This window comes from Nesoenas mayeri (assembly GCF_963082525.1).
Source record: "Nesoenas mayeri genome assembly, chromosome: 2".
Classification (NCBI taxonomy): domain Eukaryota; kingdom Metazoa; phylum Chordata; class Aves; order Columbiformes; family Columbidae; genus Nesoenas; species Nesoenas mayeri.
The window spans coordinates 164,401,867-164,421,334 of record NC_137543.1 but is presented as its reverse complement, the minus strand read 5'-3'; the positions used below and the strand labels follow the sequence as shown (position 1 = coordinate 164,421,334).

At 60.5% G+C, this 19,468-nt stretch overlaps 1 protein-coding gene across 1 annotated transcript; it reads left to right on the top strand.

Annotated features, from left to right (window-relative positions):
- Nucleotides 1-3,236: 3,236 nt before the first annotated feature.
- On the top strand, nucleotides 3,237-13,824 carry ASB10 (ankyrin repeat and SOCS box containing 10; the record flags this gene model as incomplete). Its single annotated transcript, XM_080364256.1, has 5 exons — nucleotides 3,237-3,549; nucleotides 8,655-8,922; nucleotides 9,456-9,960; nucleotides 13,308-13,421; nucleotides 13,639-13,824. The coding sequence occupies 5 exons, from the start codon at nucleotides 3,237-3,239 to the stop codon at nucleotides 13,822-13,824; spliced, it is 1,386 nt and encodes a 461-aa protein (XP_080220382.1).
- Nucleotides 13,825-19,468: the final 5,644 nt, after the last annotated feature.

Genomic DNA, 19,468 nt, shown 5'->3' with positions numbered 1-19,468 from the left:
ATACACTACATCTTTAGGCTTGTAGTTCACACAGATGACTCTGCCAGTAATGAGGTACTCTGCCTAAATCTGTTTTTTGGGGGCAACGTATTTTATCTTGTACTTGCAAGTGTGTCCATTTACACATGTTCATTACCGCTGGGCTAAGGATTCCATGTTCAATGCTTTCGCTCTGTCCCGTGTCACGGGCAGGTCCCCACCGTGCCTCTTCACACCAGCCTGGGTCGCTGCTGTGTTCTAAAGTCTCGTGGGGAGGTAGATGGAGCGATGCCCTCAGCTGTGCTGGCCTCGCTGTGTGCTCAGTGACTGCTGCCCATGGTGCCCGCGTGCTGTGCGGGGCGTCCCCGCAGCGGGTGGTGCCCGCGTGCTGTGCGGGGCGTCCCCGCAGCGGGCGGTGCCCGCGTGCTGTGCGGGGCGTCCCCGCAGCGGGCGGTGCCCGTGTGCTGTGCGGGGTGTCCCCGCAGCGGGCGGTGCCCGTGTGCAGTCCGGGTCGTCCCCGCAGCGGGCGGTGCCCGCGTGCTGTGCGGGGCGTCCCCGCAGCGGGCGGTGCCCGTGTGCAGTCCGGGTCGTCCCCGCAGCGGGCGGTGCCCGCGTGCTGTGCGGGACGTCCCCGCAGCGGGCGGTGCCCGCGTGCTGTGCGGGACGTCCCCGCAGCGGGCGGTGCCCGCGTGCAGTCCGGGTCGTCCCCGCAGCGGGTGGTGCCCGCGTGCTGTGCGGGGCGTCCCTGCAGCGGGAGGTGCCCGTGTGCAGTCCGGGTCGTCCCCACAGCAGGCGGTGCCCGCTCCCTGCGGGGCGCTGTGCGCTCCGGGTGTGCCCTCCCGGAGCAGCGGCTCGTCCTCCGACCCCAGGCGAGCCCACAGGCAGGACCGGACACCCCCTGGACTCCTCCGACACCTCTCGGTATGAGACGTGCCGACATCTCTCGTGCTCTGTTATACAAGAAACACGCTGTAACCTTTCTGATTCCATTCATCTTGGCCCCCCATAAGGCAAGTGTAAATGTAAAACAAACAGGTGATTTAGTAGGAGATAAAAGTAAATCTCTTGCGATGTTTAGAAGCGGACAGATTGCAGCACTGTTATTTTTCCTTTTCCCCAAGGATGTGCGTCTTCTTCCCTCTGGTCAACACTGAGTCGTGTGATTGCACGTGATCCCCTTCTGCTTCGAGGAGCCTCTTCTTCCTCACAAACAGATCCAAAGAATTTGAGAAAGGACTTGTTAAAGGCCTGAAATCGCCGGGGCTGGAAGACTTGGGGCTGCTGCTCTGTCGTCAGACAGCCCTGTGCCCTGGTAGGGACGTGTTCTGCAGCACCAGTGGGGAGGAGCTGCCCGTTCCCACCCGGACTGTGCAGCCCGCGATGCTGTGTGCAGTGACGGGGCCAGTAAACTGGTGTTGACGGTGAAACCCTGTGCCCGCGGCTGGACAAGTCCTGGCAGGTGACAGCGCTGAGGGGACAGATGGTCCCTGCTCCCTCCTGCGAGCTGCCGGAGCCAGCGGAGCCGCTCTGTGCGGCGGGGCCAGCGCAGGTGCCGGAGCTGCCGCGCCCCAGGGAGGGCTCTGCTGGGACGGGGGTGTGCTGCCTGTGTCTTGTGTGGGTGTGGTGGTCGGTGTTTTGGTGTGTGGTGGCGTTGGCCATGGGAATGGCAGCGAATCTCCAGGGTAGCTGGTGTAGAGGCAGAACTGCAGCCCCGCTCAGCCCAGGGTCTGTGAGACAGTGTGACAGCAGAGCCTGTCCCCGTGTCCCGGGTGATGCCTGGGGACATGGCCGTTCCTCCTGGGTGGCCGTGGGGGGTGTGAATAGTGCTGTGCATGAAGGACTAGGCTCGGACTCAGTGCCTGAGCCCAGGGCTGGGGAGCATGGAGCCATCGGTTCCAGTGGCAGGAGCAGCGGGAGGTGGAAAGACCAGCTGGAGTGAAACTGGGAGTTGTTCTTTTCCTCATCTCAAAGAGAGTCCAGCCTTCTCTATACTCCAGCAACACCTCGCCTCCCACACCCCCCAAAAAAAAGCCCCCGAACAACCCTCCTAACCCCAAAAATCCTTTTAGTCCCGTACGTATTTAATATGAAGAAGTGACACAGCTTGCCTGTTTTGCAGGATAGGTGGTGCAGTCCAGGCAATAAGTCAGGTGGGCCGACATGGTGGCTTCCGAACGTCTTTGTCCCGCGGGACAGTGCGCTCCAGGAGAAAGCCCCTGGTCGGCGCAGCAGCTGCAGGTAGCGGTGTGCGGTCTGCGTGCACGGCCGCCCCCGCTGCCCTCGGGCACTCTTGCAGGTCTGTGCCCAGTCACCCCCGAGACCCCAGACACTCCCACTACGGGGCTGGGGAGGGAACACCAGCTGAAATTCCCGCAGCAGCTGCTGAGTCCCCGTTGTTGCTGGCACGCACAGCCTGCCCAGCTGGGAGGTTCTCATGCTGGCAGGGACGCAGCAATTAACAGGTTAGTTACAGGAGAGCCATCCGAGGGTAAACAAAGCTTAGCAGGTCCCAAGCCTGTGCTGAGCTACCACAACGTTCTAGCTGGTGGGACCCACTCTGTGTCCTGCAGAGTGAGCTCTGGTCACTGCGGCAGGGGCTTCAGCGTCTTGCCCCTCCAGATGTGACCTGCTGGGCCGAGGGGGCTGGCAGAGCTGGGAACACCCCTCGGAAGACTGAAGACACTTGTCAGGTTCTTGAGGTTTGCACGGGAGACTGTTGCCAGGAATCGTGGTTCACGCTGCGCAGTTGCTGTTCCAGGGCTTTGCCCACCTGTGCCGGGCACCGGCCCCGCTGGACGTGCGCAGAGCAGTGTGGGCTTTGGAAGTGCTGGTGCCCGTGGGGACACCTCTGTGCTCAGTCCCATGTGGCTCTGACACCTTCTCTGGGGCCTTTCCCTGCCCGCCGTCCCGCGATCGTCCCGCCTCGCTCGGCCTTTCCGAGCGGGCGCGGGAGCAGCGGCTCTGCAGAGCGAGCCAGCAAGGGCACGGAGGTGCCGCAGGGCTGCCCGCTGCCCGGAGCGGTGCTGGTGCTTGCATCCAGCAGCTGAAAATAAGCTCTGGGAAGGAGGGGAGGTGAAGGGCAGCTGCCAAGCAGGACTATTTATACTTGGTGAGTCAGGTTGTGCTTGAGTCCAGCCAGACGCTGGGCAGCTGGAACCCAGGCACAACCTGCACAGGACACAGCCTTGGACAGGAGACCCTTGCCTGCAGCAGCTCGTTTGCTGCGACATTCAGGCTTGTGCTGCTTGCTCCCCGTGATGGACTGCAGCTTTCCCTTCAGCTCCACCGCACAACGCTTGCCGCGGCTGGATGAGGAGCAGCTGGATCCGCAGAAGGACTCTCGGCATCCAAGGTCCCGGTACCACAGCAGCGAGCACAACCTGGGCCCAGTTCACCAGGGACGCCGGGACAGCCGCTTGGAGCCACTGGAGTGCCGGGACCCACTGGTCCAGAACGCGCTCTTCACCGGGGACCTGGAGATGGTGCAGAAGTACTTCACCAGGAGCGCAGCCATCAACCTCATCATTGAGACCAGGGGTGACGAGCTGCACTGGATCAGCAGGAAACGTGGTGGGTGTGCAGGGCTGGGACATGGCGGGGTGGGAGGTGCCCGGGATGGGGACCAGAGAAAGCGCAGACACCTGAGAGCAGTGTTGAGAGGAATCCCCAGAGCTGGAGACAGGGTGGTGGGAGAAGCAGTTGGGGAGAAAGGCTTTTGGGTGAGGAAGGAGGATCCCAAGGCTGTAGAATGAATGGCAGCGGGCTTGTTGAAGGTGGCCAGAGGCAGATCTGCTGCGAAATGGTGAGAAGAGGGAGCTTGGAAGGGGTGGTGTAGAGGAACGCCATCAGGACTGTCCTGTTGGAGGCTGCTGGGATAGATATGAATTCGTGTGAGGTGGAGGCAGTGCTTGAGTGAGAAAGTATCGGGTGGCATAAGGATGCTTTTCCTGCCTCGTGTCTTAAGTTGGGTCTGTCGCTTCAGTTCGTTATAAACCGGAGGCTGTGACGTGCTTTGGGAACAACAGGGAGGACTTAGCGGAGCCCTTAGGGCAGGTTGGCTCGTGTCCTGAGGAAGAGCCGTGGCTGTGCTTCAGCCTCGTGTGCAGCTGCCTGGGCACAAGCCACAGCTGCTCCGTATCTCCCTCCTCCCGCCGCCGTGGTGAGACCCAGAGCGGCTGCGATCCCTGCTCCAAACAGAGACCTTGAGACCTGGGGGCGCTGATGCGGGAGGTTAACGGTGATCAGATGGGGGGGCGCTGTGCTACAGAACAAAAGCAGTTGCTGTTTTCTTTCCTTCACGTGTGGGGTACGCACCCCGCGAGCTCTTCTGTCCCGTGGGGTGGGCTGGGAGCCGACGTCTGCTCTGCCGAACGGCTGGTGGAACCAAGCGTGTCCTGCGGGGCAGGAGGTGGGAGCTGGTCTGTGGAGTTTCCTCCCGTCCCTACACCTCGCTGTACCTGGCCCAGGTACAACCTGTGGCTACCGCACGTGCTCTTCTGCACACTCTGGTCCTTGTTGCTGACCTTCTCATCAGTGTCATCTGTGAGCGTTTCAGTAAGCGGCACAGCTTACATGCGGTGAAGGGAGATGCGCTCAGCGACCTGGATGTGCCTTTGTCCGTGCTGCTGTCTGTCAGTCGTGTGGCGCGGACAGACTGCCGGAGTTTCAGATGGGGAGTATCAGCTATGGAGGGGCCATAACTGCCCCGCTCGTTCCTGCAGAGGTCGGTGACCAAGGCCCCCGTGCCAGCTGGAGGAGCCGCTGGTGAGCGCCGCTTTCCCAGGGGGGCGGCTCCTTTTCGGGTGGCCTGGCACAAAGCTCTGGCGCACACCAATGAACCTCGACCCTGACTGAGTGGTTTCGGGGATCCACACTTGTGAGAGACAGACGGGGTGGGCTTGCAGATGCAAGTGCTGCTGCTTGCGGGTGGTCAAGGTTAGTTACTGAGTTCCAAGGTCTTGAATTGTTACAGTCTACTTAGGAATAAAAGTACAAAAGGTATTACCCTTTGTGTAACTGGAAAATGTCAAGTGCACGTTTTGACTGCCTTGTGCTGGGCTGACAGACACTCAGCAGCAAGTCGGTCTGCTTGTGAAGATCTGTGTCCTAAAGAGAACAGGACAGCTCCCGTAAGACAACTTCACACAGAAATCGCTCTGATCAGTTTCCAGATGTGAAAAACCCAACCAAATGAGATCATTCATCAGCACAAACTGAAGATGTACTGTGAAATTTATCATATAAGGGTACAGAACAAAAACCAAACACAACTTTTGTGCTACCAGAGGCTTTGGTTCTGTATCTCACTGTCCAGCAGAACAGCTTCTTAGAACTTCCCCAGCCAGCAGCCGCAACAGTAGATTCTAGTGACCTGGTCTTTCCCAAGTCCCCCCGTTGGTGTTTCGGGAAGCCCCGAAGTGGACGGTGTAGACTGGTGTCACTGACACTAACGTGGCCTGTTGCCTGCCTGGTGATGCTGTTGTGGCTGGGGACCTCGGGCTCTCATGGGGTCCCTGCTTGTGTCCTTGGGGAAACAGATGCTGCTGTCAGGTGAGAGTCTGACGGTGCTTCCCTCTTGCCGCCCTTTCAAGCACTCCATTTGCTAGGCAAGGTGGTGAAGTCTGCACGGAGGATGCTGGACACCGTCAGCGTAAAACTTGGTCATTTATTTTCATTACCGAGAAGAGTCAGGTTCCCTATCTCACACTCTTCTCTGGTCGCCCAGGCAGTTGTTGCTTGGTGGTCCATTGGGGTTACTTAACTTGTTTTTAGCTGCATGATGTGCATAGTTCCATGACAAAATAAAGCTAACTGCTCCTAGTCTGCCATGCGGTTTGATGCGTTTAGAACATACGGTCTGAACGAGACGCACACGGTGCTGCTGAGCTGTGAGCGGAGCCGGGGATGTGGGTTTGTACTGCTGGGGGCGGGAAAGCGCCGCCCCCTGAAAGGACGGGGGGAGGAACCCCGAGTGAGGGGCTGTCGGGGTGCAAAGGGAGGACTGAAGCCGTGCAGGAGCAACCTGCAAAGCGGCGTTTCAGCGAACAGCAGGAAGGAGTCTAAAGGATAATTACCTTTTGTGGTTTTACATAACTTATAATGCACTGTTTCCTATCCTAACACCTCCTTCTACCTGTCCCCTGGCTTTAAGCTTTGATTAAAAGGACTTTCCCGTGCACTGTTTAAAAAGCCGTCTTGCAGCCAGGTCTCGGGTGGAGCTGCCGGACGGGGCAGCGGTGCCGGGGGTGCGCGGGGGTCTGGGCGCTGCTGGGCTGTGTCTGTGCCAGCCTCTTGGCCCGGGCCGTTGGTCACAAGGTTTCCCAGAATAGAACAGCTGAGACCTGAGCTGTGCCCAGCCCGGGCCAAGCGGCGATGTGACATGTCCCCGCTCCCTGCGGAGCGCTGGTGGGGCTGCACCCGCGGGCTCGCAGCCTGGCCGGGGGGCAGCAGGTCCTAGTTCCTGCAGAGGCTCTGGGTGCTGCATCATGGGCAGCATCACGGGCAGAGGAGCCGGGAGCCAGGGCCCCATCTGCACGCGGAAGGCGGACGGCCCTGCCCAGGTCTACTGGCAGGCCCTGCTGACGGGGGACCGCGCGGTTGTGGCCGAGATCCTCAGCGACGCTCAGAACAACCTGGGTCCCAACGCTGTGTTTGACACCAGTGACCTGGAAGAGTGGAAAAACTACCGCTTCAACATCCGCCGGCTGAGTATGCGGGGCAGCGGGCGGGCAGGCGCGCGGGGCTCCGAGCCGTGTGCTGCCGGGCACGCCTGTCGTTGGGATGGCGTCTTACGGTGCTGTTGGGTTACAGAGCACTGACGTGGGGGGGGGTCCCCTGCCTGTGTCTGGGGTACCTGCCCCTTCTCGCAGGACTTGTGCAAGCGCTTGGGAACTGCTGGGGTTCCCTGCCGGGCAAACAGGGCTCGAGCTCCAGGTCATGCTCCTCAGCCAGCTGGGCTCCGTGTGCCAGCTCTGCCTGTGTGCAGCCCGCGCTGCGCTGCTGGTGCTCTGTGCAGCCTGCGCTGCGCTGCTGGTGCTCTGCACAGCCCGCGCCGCTGGTGCTCTGTGCAGCCTGCACCGCTGGTGCTCTGCGCAGTCCGCGCTGCGCCGCTGGTGCTCTGTGCAGCCTGCGCCGCTGGTGCTCTGCACAGCCCGCGCCGCTGGTGCTCTGTGCAGCCTGCACTGCTGGTGCTCTGTGCAGCCTGCGCTGCGCCGCTGGTGCTCTGTGCAGCCTGCGCCGCTGGTGCTCTGTGCAGCCCGCGCCGCTGGTGCTCTGTGCAGCCTGCACCGCTGGTGCTCTGTGCAGCCTGCACTGCTGGTGCTCTGTGCAGCCTGCGCTGCTGGTGCTCTGTGCAGCCTGCGCTGCGCCGCTGGTGCTCTGTGCAGCCCGTGCTGCTGGTGCTCTGTGCAGCCCGCACCGCTGGTGCTCTGTGCAGCCCGCGCCGCTGGTGCTCTCTGCAGCCTGCGCTGCGCCGCTGGTGCTCTGTGCAGCCCGTGCTGCTGGTGCTCTGTGCAGCCCGCACCGCTGGTGCTCTGTGCAGCCTGCGCCGCTGGTGCTCTCTGCAGCCTGCGCTGCGCCGCTGGCGCGCTCTGCAGCCTGCGCCGCTGGTGCTCTGTGCAGCCCGCGCTGCGCCACTGGTGCTCTGTGCAGCCCGCGCTGCGCCACTGGTGCTCTGTGCAGCCCGTGCTGCTGGTGCTCTGTGCAGCCCGCGCCGCTGGTGCTCTGTGCAGCCCGTGCTGCGCCGCTGGTGCTCTGTGCAGCCCGCGCCGCTGGTGCTCTGTGCAGCCCGCGCCGCTGGTGCTCTGTGCAGCCCGCGCTGTGCCGCTGGTGCTCTGTGCAGGCTGCGCCGCTGGTGCTCTGTGCAGCCCACGCTGCGCCGCTGGTGCTCTGTGCAGGCTGCGCTGGGCAGGGAACTGTCACAGCTCTGCACTAGGTCCTCGAGATGGTTCAGTTTGAACCTGGCCCTGGGAAACACAGTTGGCCACGCACTGCTTCTGTGAGGAAGGGGAGAGAGGGATGTAGTGCTGAACGTGTCACCCAGTCTGGGATGCGGTTCCCCAGCCCAGCCTAGAAGGGCAGCGAGAAGCACGATTTAAAGAACCCTTTTCCTGTAACAGCTGCAGGCTGTTTGCCAGCAGACTGCGCCACCTCAGCAATGGCTCCAGCTGGGTCAGCACCTTTGAGAGCTAGCAGGTTTCAGCCCCTTGCTCTCTGCTAAATGTCCATCTCCGCTCAGCCTTCCTCATCTGCCCCGTGCCCAGGCCTTGTCTGTCTCCTGTGTGCGTGGCAGCCTGCTCCAACACCTGCGTTTTACTGCCAGGTTCTGTCTGTCTGTGCTTCGTGCACAGTGCCCTTCCAGCCACTTGCTGCTCCCGGTCTGTGCCCCGGGCCCTTCGTGCCCTGCATCCCGTCGGCAGAGCCCCGCAGGGCCGAGCCACACGGCCGTGGGCAGCGTCTGCCCCGCGGCTCCTGCCCTCTGCGCTCCCGCTCGGCCCCCGTGCGGCACGCCAGAGCTTCACCTTGACCAGCCCTCGCGGAGCAGGGCTGGCGGGGAGACGCAAAGCCCCGTGGGCAAACACACGCGTCTCGGGGGGCTGTGCGTCAGGAACCTGGGGGGAAAGGGCAGGTCTGGGCCCAGTGCTGGACGTGGCTCCCTGACCTCTCCGTCTCTGCAGGACTGTGGTCTCTGAGCTACGAGGAGGAGCTCACGGCGCCGCTGCACATCACAGCCAGCCGGGGCTACACGGACTGCCTGCGGCTGCTGCTGCTCCGCGGCGCCGCCGTCAACTTCGCCCCGGGGGGCAAGACCGCCCTGCACGAGGCCTGCGCGGCGGCCCGGGCAGACTGCGTGCGCCTGCTGCTCGGCTCCGGCGCCGACCCCGAGGCTGTCTCTGAGGATGGCTACAGGCCCCTGCACCTCTGCAAGAGCCCGGACTCCGTCCAGTGAGTTCTGCCCCGCGGCACAGCGCGGTCCCTCCCCTCCAGCCTCAGCCCCTGCCGAACGGGCTCCTGCTCATCCCGGGGTGGGCTGGTGGCTGCAGCAATGGCTGCACTGGTGGCCTCACTGCCTGTTCCTGGGCCAGGACCACCTCTGAGGTCCAACAAATGACTGCAGGCTCCAGTCTCAGCTCACGCTGAGCTTCGTGCCACTGTCTTGCTGCCCGCCAGCACTGCAGAGCCGACGGTTCACACCGTGGCGCTCAGGGCTGTGCAGACAGGGCCCCGTGGGGTGCGGGAGCTGTCTCTGGGTGTGACAACACTTCAATAAAGAGCTGTGGACAGTTAGCTGGAATTGGGATGACAGTGTCTCCGCTGACCACTCAGCCTGGCTTAAAACCACTGCTCCGGGGCACGAGGAGCAGGAGTTCTTGAACTCTTGGGAACAGTGAAAGATGTGGGACAGGACAGACGTGGGGGGTGGGAAGCAGGCTGGGAGCTGGACAGGGGCCCTGTCGCTGTCATCCTGTCCCACACAGGTGTGCCCAGCAGCTGCTGCAGCACGGTGCCAGTGTCAACAGTCGGACAGAGGAGGAAGAGGACACAGCGCTGCACGTAGCAGCACGGCATGGCCTGACAGACCACGTCCAGCTGCTGCTGCGCCACGGGGCAGAGCTGGAGGCGAAGAACGAGGAGGGGCAGACGCCGCTGAACGCTGCCTGTGCCCAGCCTCATCAGCCCCAGGACATGGACCGCTACTACCGGGTCTGCCAGCTGCTGGTGGAGAGCGGAGCCAGCATCAACGCCGCAGACAGGGACCGCCAGCACCCGCTTCACCTGGCCTGCAAGAACGCCAACGCTCGAGTGGCAGAGCTGCTGCTGGCCCGGGGTGCAAACGTCAACATCATGAACTACAGCGGCAACACGGCGCTGCACAATATCCTGCAAGCGGCTGCCTACAAGCTGGAGCATCACCCGGAGCTCGTGGTGCGAATGCTTCTCAACTACGGTGCCATCCGCATCTGGCCTGGCTCTCTGCTCAAGGTGCGGAGCTCCCGCAGTGCCGGCGGCGTGCGGGGAGGGAAGGCTGCGAGCATCGAGCCAGGACGGCAAGGCTGGTTGGGTCAGAGCAGAGCGGGGCCGGTTGGGTCAGAGCAGAGCGGGGCCGGTTGGGTCAGTGCAGAGCGGGGCTGGTGGGGTCAGTGCAGGGCTGGTTGGGTCAGAGCAGAGCGGGGCTGGTGGGGTCAGTGCAGGGCTGGTTGGGTCAGAGCAGAGCGGGGCTGGTTGGGTCAATGCAGAGCAGGGCTGGTTGGGTCAGTGCAGGGCTGGCTGGGTCAGAGAGGGGCTGGTTGGGTCAGAGCAGAGCGGGGCTGGTTGGGTCAGAGCAGAGCGGGGCTGGTTGGGTCAGTGCAGAGCGGGGCTGATTGGGTCAGAGAGGGGCTGGTTGGGTCAGTGCAGAGCGGGGCTGGTTGGGTCAGTGCAGGGCTGGTTGTGTCAGAGCAGAGCGGGGCTGGTTGGGTCAGTGCAGAGCAGGGCTGGTTGGGTCAGAGCAGAGCGGGGCTGGTTGGGTCAGAGCAGAGCGGGGCTGGTTGGGTCAGAGCAGAGCGGGGCTGGTTGGGTCAGCGCAGAGCGGGGCTGGTTGGGTCAGTGCAGGGCTGGTTGGGTCAGAGCAGAGCGGGGCTGGTTGGGTCAGCGCAGAGCGGGGCTGGTTGGGTCAGTGCAGGGCTGGTTGGGTCAGTGCAGAGCGGGGCTGGTTGGGTCAGTGCAGAGCGGGGCCGGTTGGGTCAGAGCAGAGCGGGGCTGGTTGGGTTAGTGCAGGGCTGGTTGGGTCAGTGCAGAGCGGGGCTGGTGGGGTCAGTGCAGAGCAGGGCTGGTTGGGTCAGAGCAGAGCGGGGCCGGTTGGGTCAGAGCAGAGCGGGGCCGGTTGGGTCAGAGCAGAGCGGGGCCGGTTGGGTCAGAGCAGAGCGGGGCTGGTTGGGTCAGAGCAGAGCGGGGCCGGTTGGGTCAGAGCAGAGCGGCGCTGGTTGGGTCAGAGCAGAGCGGGGCCGGTTGGGTCAGAGCAGAGCGGGGCTGGTTGGGTCAGTGCAGAGCGGGGCTGGTTGGGTCAGAGAGGGGCTGGTTGGGTCAGAGCAGAGTGGGGCTGGTTGGGTCAGAGCAGAGCGGGGCTGGTTGGGTCAGTGCAGAGCGGGGCTGGTTGGGTCAGAGCAGAGTGGGGCTGGTTCGGTCAGTGCAGGGCTGGTTGTGTCAGAGCAGATCGGGGATGGTTGGGTCAGTGCAGAGCAGGGCTGGTTGGGTCAGAGCAGAGCGGGGCTGGTTGGGTCAGCGCAGAGCGGGGCTGGTTGGGTCAGTGCAGGGCTGGTTGGGTCAGTGCAGAGCGGGGCTGGTTGGGTCAGTGCAGAGCGGGGCCGGTTGGGTCAGAGCAGAGCGGGGCTGGTTGGGTCAGTGCAGAGCGGGGCCAGTTGGGTCAGTGCAGAGCGGGGCTGGTTGGGTCAGTGCAGAGCGGGGCTGGTTGGGTCAGTGCAGGGCCGGTTGGGTCAGAGCAGAGCGGGGCTGGTTGGGTCAGTGCAGGGCTGGTTGGGTCAGTGCAGAGCGGGGCTGGTGGGGTCAGTGCAGAGCAGGGCTGGTTGGGTCAGAGCAGAGCGGGGCCGGTTGGGTCAGAGCAGAGTGGGGCCGGTTGGGTCAGAGCAGAGCGGGGCTGGTTGGGTCAGTGCAGAGCGGGGCTGGTTGGGTCAGAGCAGAGCGGGACTGGTTGGGTCAGTGCAGAGCGGGGCTGGTTGGGTCAGAGCAGAGCGGGGCCGGTTGGGTCAGAGCAGAGCGGGGCTGGTTGGGTCAGAGCGGGGCTGGTTGGGTCAGAGCAGAGCGGGGCTGGTTGGGTCAGTGCAGAGCGGGGCTGGTTGGGTCAGCGCAGAGCAGGGCTGGTTGGGTCAGCGCAGAGCGGGGCTGGTTGGGTCAGTGCAGGGCTGGTTGTGTCAGAGCAGAGCGGGGCTGGTTGGGTCAGAGCAGAGCGGGGCTGGTTGGGTCAGTGCAGAGCGGGGCTGGTTGGGTCAGAGCAGAGCGGGGCTGGTTGGGTCAGTGCAGAGCGGGGCTGGTGGGGTCAGTGCAGAGCGGGGCTGGTTGGGTCAGTGCAGGGCTGGTTGGGTCAGAGCAGAGCGGGGCTGGTTGGGTCAGTGCAGGGCTGGTTGGGTCAGAGAGGGGCTGGTTGGGTCAGTGCAGGGCTGGTTGGGTCAGAGCAGAGCGGGGCTGGTTGGGTCAGTGCAGAGCAGGGCTGGCTGGGTTGTTACCGGCAAGGGATTCCTTGAAGTGTTCTCCTGGGGTATGTTCTCCCGTAGGACTCTCCTGCCTCTGTCCGCTAGGCTGGGTGGACAGTACTTACGCAGTTTCCATATCCCCTTGCCCCGGGAAGCGTTGGCCCATTTCTTCTCAGGGGCTGTGTTTCCTCTTTGGGACGTGCCCTCCAGCTCTTGCTGTCTCTGCCAGACACTGGCAAATGAAGGGTTAATTTTCTGTCTTAATTCCTGAGCAGTGCAATAATTACCCAGCCCGGAGATCAGCAGATTGCTCTCCCCTTTGGGAAAATACAGGAAAATCAACAATTAACACTAATTAATCTCCTATTAACGCCAGATAATGAGGATCACTGGTGCAGCCGGAATAGACTCTGACAGCTACTGCTGGCCCGGGCCGCGGGGAGTGGGAGCCGAGCGCCGGGGGATCTGCCCGTGGCGCTGGGACGGGTGGGAGGGCTCAGAGGCCGTGCTGGTGTAAGGGGCACACGCCAGTGCCACACTTGCACCTGCGGGATGTGGTGCACAGCAGAGGTGTGTTGCACTGAGTACGTGTGGTGTCTTCCTGGGGCTCTGCGTAGCGGCTGCCACGGGGACCACGCTTGTAAGGACACCTGCTGCACACAGCACAGGCGCAGGGGCTCTGCAGCCCCATGCCCAACAGGCTCGTGTGCTGAGACCCTTGTGCAGCCCTCACCAGAGCCGTGGCGGCCCTAGTGCTGCTCATGCAAAACGGGGGTTGGCGCCTGCCCCAGAACGGCTCATGCTCCAACTAGAAACCGTGAGGAAAGAAGCCTGGTGTGGGGCAGAGTGTGGGTTGCTCGTGCGGTACTTGCAGCCCGGAGGCAGGTGAAGGAGATCTGCGCCCCAGCCGTGCAGTCCCTGAGGAGAGGCTGTGGGGACCCAGCTGCGTGCTCAGCCGCCCTCTGTGCTGGAGCGATGCTCTGCCGTTTCCCAGCATCAGGGGTTTGACGTCCCGGGACAGCGCAAGGGAAGGACGTGAGCTCTGTAGCTTTACCGAGTCCGGTTTTGAGGACGCGCAGCCCTTGGGAAGCAAAGGTGGGGCTTGCAGGACCTCACCCGAGGGTGCGTCCTCTCCCCGCGCAGGTGCTGCGGTACTGCCACGCGTGCCCGCGGGCCGTCGAGGCCCTGATCAACAGCTACGCACACGTGCGCGTCTCCGAGGACTGGGCGGACGCGGTTCCTGCGGCGGTTGTGCAGGTGAGGGAGCGGCCGCGGCCGCAGCGGCTGCCGGGGGCCCGGGGAGGCTGAGCGGGCTGGGGCCGGGCTGGGCGCAGACTTGCAGGGCGCAGGGGTGCTGCTGCGGGACAGGGAGGATGCACCGTAGCGACCAAGGTAAAGGGATGTCTGCTTCTACCTCTGCTCCCAGCGCGATATCAGCGTTATCTGCCTCTGGTCTTCTCTCCTCTCTCTGTAGAAATACCCACGTTTCTACCAGTCACTTTTCTCTCTGGGGCAAAGACCTCGCTCCCTGCAGCACCTGGCTCGCCACGCGCTCAGGACCTTCCTGGAGGGCCGGTTGCTCCTGGTCCTGTCTCAGCTGCACCTGCCAAGCGCCTTGCACCGTTTTCTGCTGCTCAACTTCGAGGATGTTCTCTACTAGGGGTGCAGTTCGGTCCTGCTGTGCCTTTCTGTGCAGATGTTCCGTCCCTGCCTGTGCCTTCCTCACTAACCCTTTCCGTCGCACACCTCCCGCCAGGCCACGTCAGCCCCGTGCCAAGCCTCCCTGTGTCCCGTCCAGCTGCGTGCTCCGCCTTGTGCGCATGTTTTGGAGCCTTCCCTTTACCCATACTAGTCAGGACTAACTCCAGAGTCACTAGGAAAAGCAAGATATGGGGACTAGGGTATTTTGTGGGACATGGGGCAAATACACTGCACCGATCACAGATTTAGTTGTACAATATCAATCTCTGTATCCCAAATCTGCAAACTAATCTGAACCAGGCAGCTCTGGTGCCCTCGCATCTGTTGAGATCCTGCGTTTAGTCAAGTTGTTTACAGTTTGTACCCAAAGGTGTTCAGAATAAGCCCTAGTCTTTGTCTGTACAAACCAGAACGCAGGTCCTGGCTCGCCTGGAGGACTGTCCCGGCAGAGCTCGTCCCTGTGCCGCGCCACACGTTGTAGCGTATGTGCTCTCAGACCTGTGCACCCGTTTGCTTTCAGAGGACACAGGGCAGTGTGGTGGGTGTGGGGCTGGGGCTCCCAGACAAACCCGTCCCACCCAGGGCAGCGCCCGGGGTGCCTGGCATTGCAGCTTGGGGCAGGGCAGCAGCGCTTGCGTAGCGCTGGACTCGGGTGTGCGGCCAGGAGGCAGCGTGTCCCAGGGCCCGGCGGCAGCGGGGCTGAGCTCGGGGGCGCTCAGAGGGACAGACCATCCCCGGGCACCACTCTTCGTGGGCTGGGTTTCACCTGTGCTCCCGCTGAAATCAAAAGGGCGATTTCATTGTGAATAAGGATACCACTGAGTAACCATTTCCAAGGAATGTGGGGCTAGCAGGAAAAGGGGAGTGTCTTTTACACGCTGATTTAGCTGGGGGAAGCAAACCAAACCCATCCACCAGAAAAGCTTTGGGGCATTCAAGCCCTTTTCCAGAGCAGAAACAATCAGAAACTTTCGAACTAAGTACAGGCTGAGAACAAATGCTCGGAGCTTAACTCAGTTGTGCTAATTGATTAGTAACTGATCTTTTTAGTTCTGTTTTTGTAAATGTTTTTAAAGGTTTTATGTTCCAGAGCACATTTTGGCAATGTAACAAGCTACGCTGCTCTTTCTCGGGTTTCCGAAGGGCAGTATCTAATGCAGCACTGAATGCACTTGCTGGGACGGGAGTGACGCCGGGCACGGGGCTGTGCTGGGTGTGGGGCTGTGGGACGTTACCAGCACGGGGACACGCGGCTCTGAGCTGCTTGTACCGACGGCCACAGGCGGCCGCCGCTGGCCCCGTGTCCCAGGTTCACCGGAATGTCTCGGGCACGGGCTGTTGTTCCCGCTTCAACAGCCCCCGGGGTTTTTGGCAGAGCGGTGCGCAGGAGACGCCCTCACCCTGCGTCGCAGCAACACGGCTCCGCTGCCACGTGTCAGCGCGGCTGCCCGAGTGATGCTCAGGGATAGGAAACGTCCCACTTCTAGACAGACGTGTCCATCCCCGGTGCAGCCACCGGCTCTCACTGAGCCTCCCTGTGCGGTCGAAGTGTTTGCTGTTCCCAGTCGCCCCTTCCTCGAGCGGCACCAGCGCCTCCTGCGGGCTGCCCGGCTCAAACGCCGGCCCAGCCTCTGCCGGCTCTCGTTCCTCGGTCAGAGCGCGGTGTGACACAGCGGGTGGACTAGGAAACCGCAGTGGAACTTATCGAAGGGCACAAGAACAAAGCGAGTGTAGCAAAGCCCTTTCCTGTGATGTCCATCCCCACCCCTGAGCTCTGCAAGTCGCATTCGAGACATTTTTGAGTCAAAAGGGCATCTTTGTATTTAGCAGTCATAGAGAGAATTTATTTTTCTTCCATCAATATGATGTCACTTTTTGGCTCCATGTATGTTTGAGCATCCTGATATCTTCACGGCAAGGATAACTTAATTGCATGTTGTGTGGATCACCTCCTTTTATTTGCCTTAACACGGTCACCTTCTTGTTTCATTCGATGCTCTTTAACTCTTGTATTCTAAGAATATGTGGGCAACTCCAGTCTGTTCCTCTTCATCATATAATTCAAAACTATGTACATCGTTTGTCTCCGTACTCAGGCTGGAACTGTATTCAACTGTGTCATTCCCCGCCCGGGATCTGTCACCCAGCCCTTAACCACGAGCACGAGCTTCCCCGTCCCTCCGGTGATCCCAGTGCATCACTTTGGGATGAGGGACTACAACACGGCATTCCACGTGTGGCTGTGATTCTGTGGGAGTTACTCTCAGCCATGCGGACGTGGGATCTGCGCCAACGCCCCGGAACCCTTAGGCTCGTGTTCCCCTTACCTGAGTGCGTGCAGGGCCGGGAGAGCGGCGTCGCCAGCGCTGCCCTCCCACCCAGCAGCTTTGCTGCTCAGATGGCGTGTGTTGCAATGTTTAAATGTTTTTCAGACTCATTACTGTCCAGAATGCCACCCCTGTTTTAAAGTTAAGCCTACATGCTCCTTTCCGATATGTTGCACCTTATACTGGGCTGTAACAAACCAGTTTTCACATTGAAGTGGTGTTTCGAGCAATCCGGATCAGGTTGTCCTGTGCAAGTGCCAGCTGTTACTTTCACCCTCCCAACAGCTAACTGTTACCCACCTCAGCAATTTTACCAGCAAGTGGTTTTTATTTTCTCTCTGGTTGCTAATAACATATAGCATTGATATGTGACTAGGATACGTCTGTCAAATGGCTATATAGAATAAGTCTTTCAGTTATCCAGTTTTTTCCAATCTGTTACCACTGATCACACTGTAGAATCCAGCTCATTGTTCTTATTAGAACACAGAACTGAGTCAACTGATGTAGAGGCATGCCATGTCTATCCAGTTAGCTCTGTCAAACTTGTCGCCTTACAAACATTTACATAAAATTAGTTGAAAGTACCTTTTCCAAATGACATGAATTTGAACGACATTAATTTGGGTTCCGGCTTTTACTAATTTACCCCGGACACCCTCTGGCTGCTCGTGTGTGGTTGTGAGATGTGTGTTGAACTAACGGCTCTGCAGCGCCTTGTGAACACGTTTAAATAGTAGCAAGACATCGGATGTTTTTTCTCCCAGTTGAGTTCCCAGTGTGCCGTGATTCATTAGAAATAAAACAATCCATGGTTCCGTGAACTCATTAGTCGACTAAATACTCTTGGATGTAAGTTGTGCTCCTGAAGATTGTAGAAAAGGTAACTTAAACAGTTTCCTTCAGCATCTTCCTTAGTTATTGATGGAACAGTAAGTATGTCATCACCACTATAAAATATTCATATTATCCATTGTTGTTTCAAACACGGAGCAGGAATATTTATTGAGCTCTTGGTTTTCATAGAATCACAGGATCATTTGTGCTGGAAAAGACCTTCAGGATCCCCAAGTCCAACCGTTAACCAGCGCTGCCATCACACAGACGTGTTTACACAGACCCCGGCACGTGCCCCTGCAGTTCTCCGGGTTTCTGCTCTGGGGATCCTGCTCTGGGCCCGTGTTCCAAAACCACAGAGAACTTGCGAGGGTTCGGGAGGAGCCGCGGGTGGGCGGACACACGGTCCTGGAGCCTGGGCAGTCCTGGCCGCCTGTTCTCTCCCGGGATACAGGCAGGAGGGGCTGACGGCTCCTTCCCACTGCCGGGGGAATGGGGTGAACCCCAAACCCCCGGTGTCAGTTGTACCAGCGGCAGCTGTGGCACCAGGTGAACCCCAAACCCCCGGTGTCAGTTGTACCTGTGGCACGGGGTGAACCCCAAACCCCCGGTGTCAGTTGTACCAGCGGCAGCTGTGGCACGGGGTGAACCCCAAACTCCCGGTGTCAGTTGTACCTGCGGCAGCTGTGGCACCGGGTGAACCCCAAACCCCTGGTGTCAGTTGTACCTGCCGACAGCTTCAGAGCTTGTTCAGCAGCTCCAGTTCTTCTGGGTGGCACCGGGAGCCAAAACTGGATCCAGTGGCTGGAAACTGAAGCTGGGCAAACACATATTGGAAAAGAGACTTATTTTTAATAGCAAGGGTAATTAATCTGCTAGTTAGTTGCATCTCAGGTGAGTTTGTCATGGTGGATGTATATTTCTCATCTCTGGCTTTTTTAAGATCTCTGGGAGATCTGCCCTGCCCCAGACCGGGATTCATCCTGCACGGTGCTTAGCCCAACCCCAGAGAGATCGGAGCGTTTAACTACAGCTCTCTGACCCATCCTCCTGTCACTGTCCCCCCCGTCTGCTCCGGCCTCTGTCGCTGCTGGGCTGTTTGGCCTCGGGGTAATGAAGCACTTTGAGTTTCCCTGGGCAGCGCTGCTCACCGCACTCATGTCCCGACTTCCCCTTAGTTCCCGTCGTTTTGAAACGAGTGGTTTGCGTGGTGCTATCAGCTTCCTTGCCCTGAATCTGCTGCCTGTGCTGGTTTCTGAAAAAGGCATTCTGAAACAAACGGTGATGCTGCTTTATAGTTGTGTTTAGATATTTGCTCTTACTGAGTTTCTGTCACAAGCTTTAGCTCTGAGACTTCAGCCCCGGGACGCACCAGGCGGGTTTCAGCTGGGGGGGTTGGGCGTGCTGGGGCTTCCCGAGGGAGCTCGGGGCCGGCCGGCCCGCGGGGCCTCGGCCGCTGGTGCTGCGCCGGTGGGAGCAGCGCTCCGAACGCTCCCGTGTCCGCCCGGCTCCGCAGCAGCTGCCCAGGCCGGCGGTGCCTGGCTCTGCAGGCTGCGGGGCGCCCGCCCGCTGTGCACAGGCGCCCGGGGCCGCCCCCCGCTCCGCTCCCCCGGCTCCTCTGCAGCTGCCAGCACCGCTGCTCACATCTGCACCGTGCCGAGCTCCCGGCTGCGCGGCCGTCCCCTGGGCTCCCGGACACTCGGAGTACGCACAAGCACGTGTTGGAGGGTGGCCTGTGACTTCTTCAATCCAGCCCTGTGCCTGGTCGGCCTTATTGCGATTCCTGGAAAATACTACAGCAAGTACCTGAACAATTTGTAAATGCTGGGACACGCAAAGCTGGTCAGACCGATCCTGCTTCCTTCTGTATCAGACCAAAGCACCTGCGGGAGAGGGACAGAAGGAACAGATGTTATGTGTCTTAAACATCTTCATTCCATGCTCTTTCACATAAGTTCATCTGAATGGAATTAAGAAAAGACAATGTGAGTCAGAATATCTTATTCAGAGTCAGTTATCAGCAACGAAACCGCAGTGATACAGAAAGGCTGTAACCTGGAGGTCTGTCCTGCCTCTGGCACTCTTCCAGAGTTGTTAAAGACCTGCATGAAGAAATAGACATAGGGTTTCTTTAATCTACAGAAGACACTGTGCTGGTTGGGGTTGCGGCCTCAGCTTAGGCAGCAGGACCAGTACCAAGTTGTCCCCTAGAACCAGTGCAGCCCAGCCGCAAGAGCCTTAGTAAAGCCTGGCCTGCCAGAGGTGGTGCAAGCTGAGCTGTGCAGCAGCGAACATGCCCCATGCTGCCCATGAGCAGCCGTGTGCTGCGCGGAAAAGGCGCAGCTGTCACGGCACGCAGGAAACCCTGCCTTGGGACAAATAGCCCTTCTTCTGCTCCGAGGTCTTGTCAGCAGCAAAACTGCACCTGGGAATGCTGTT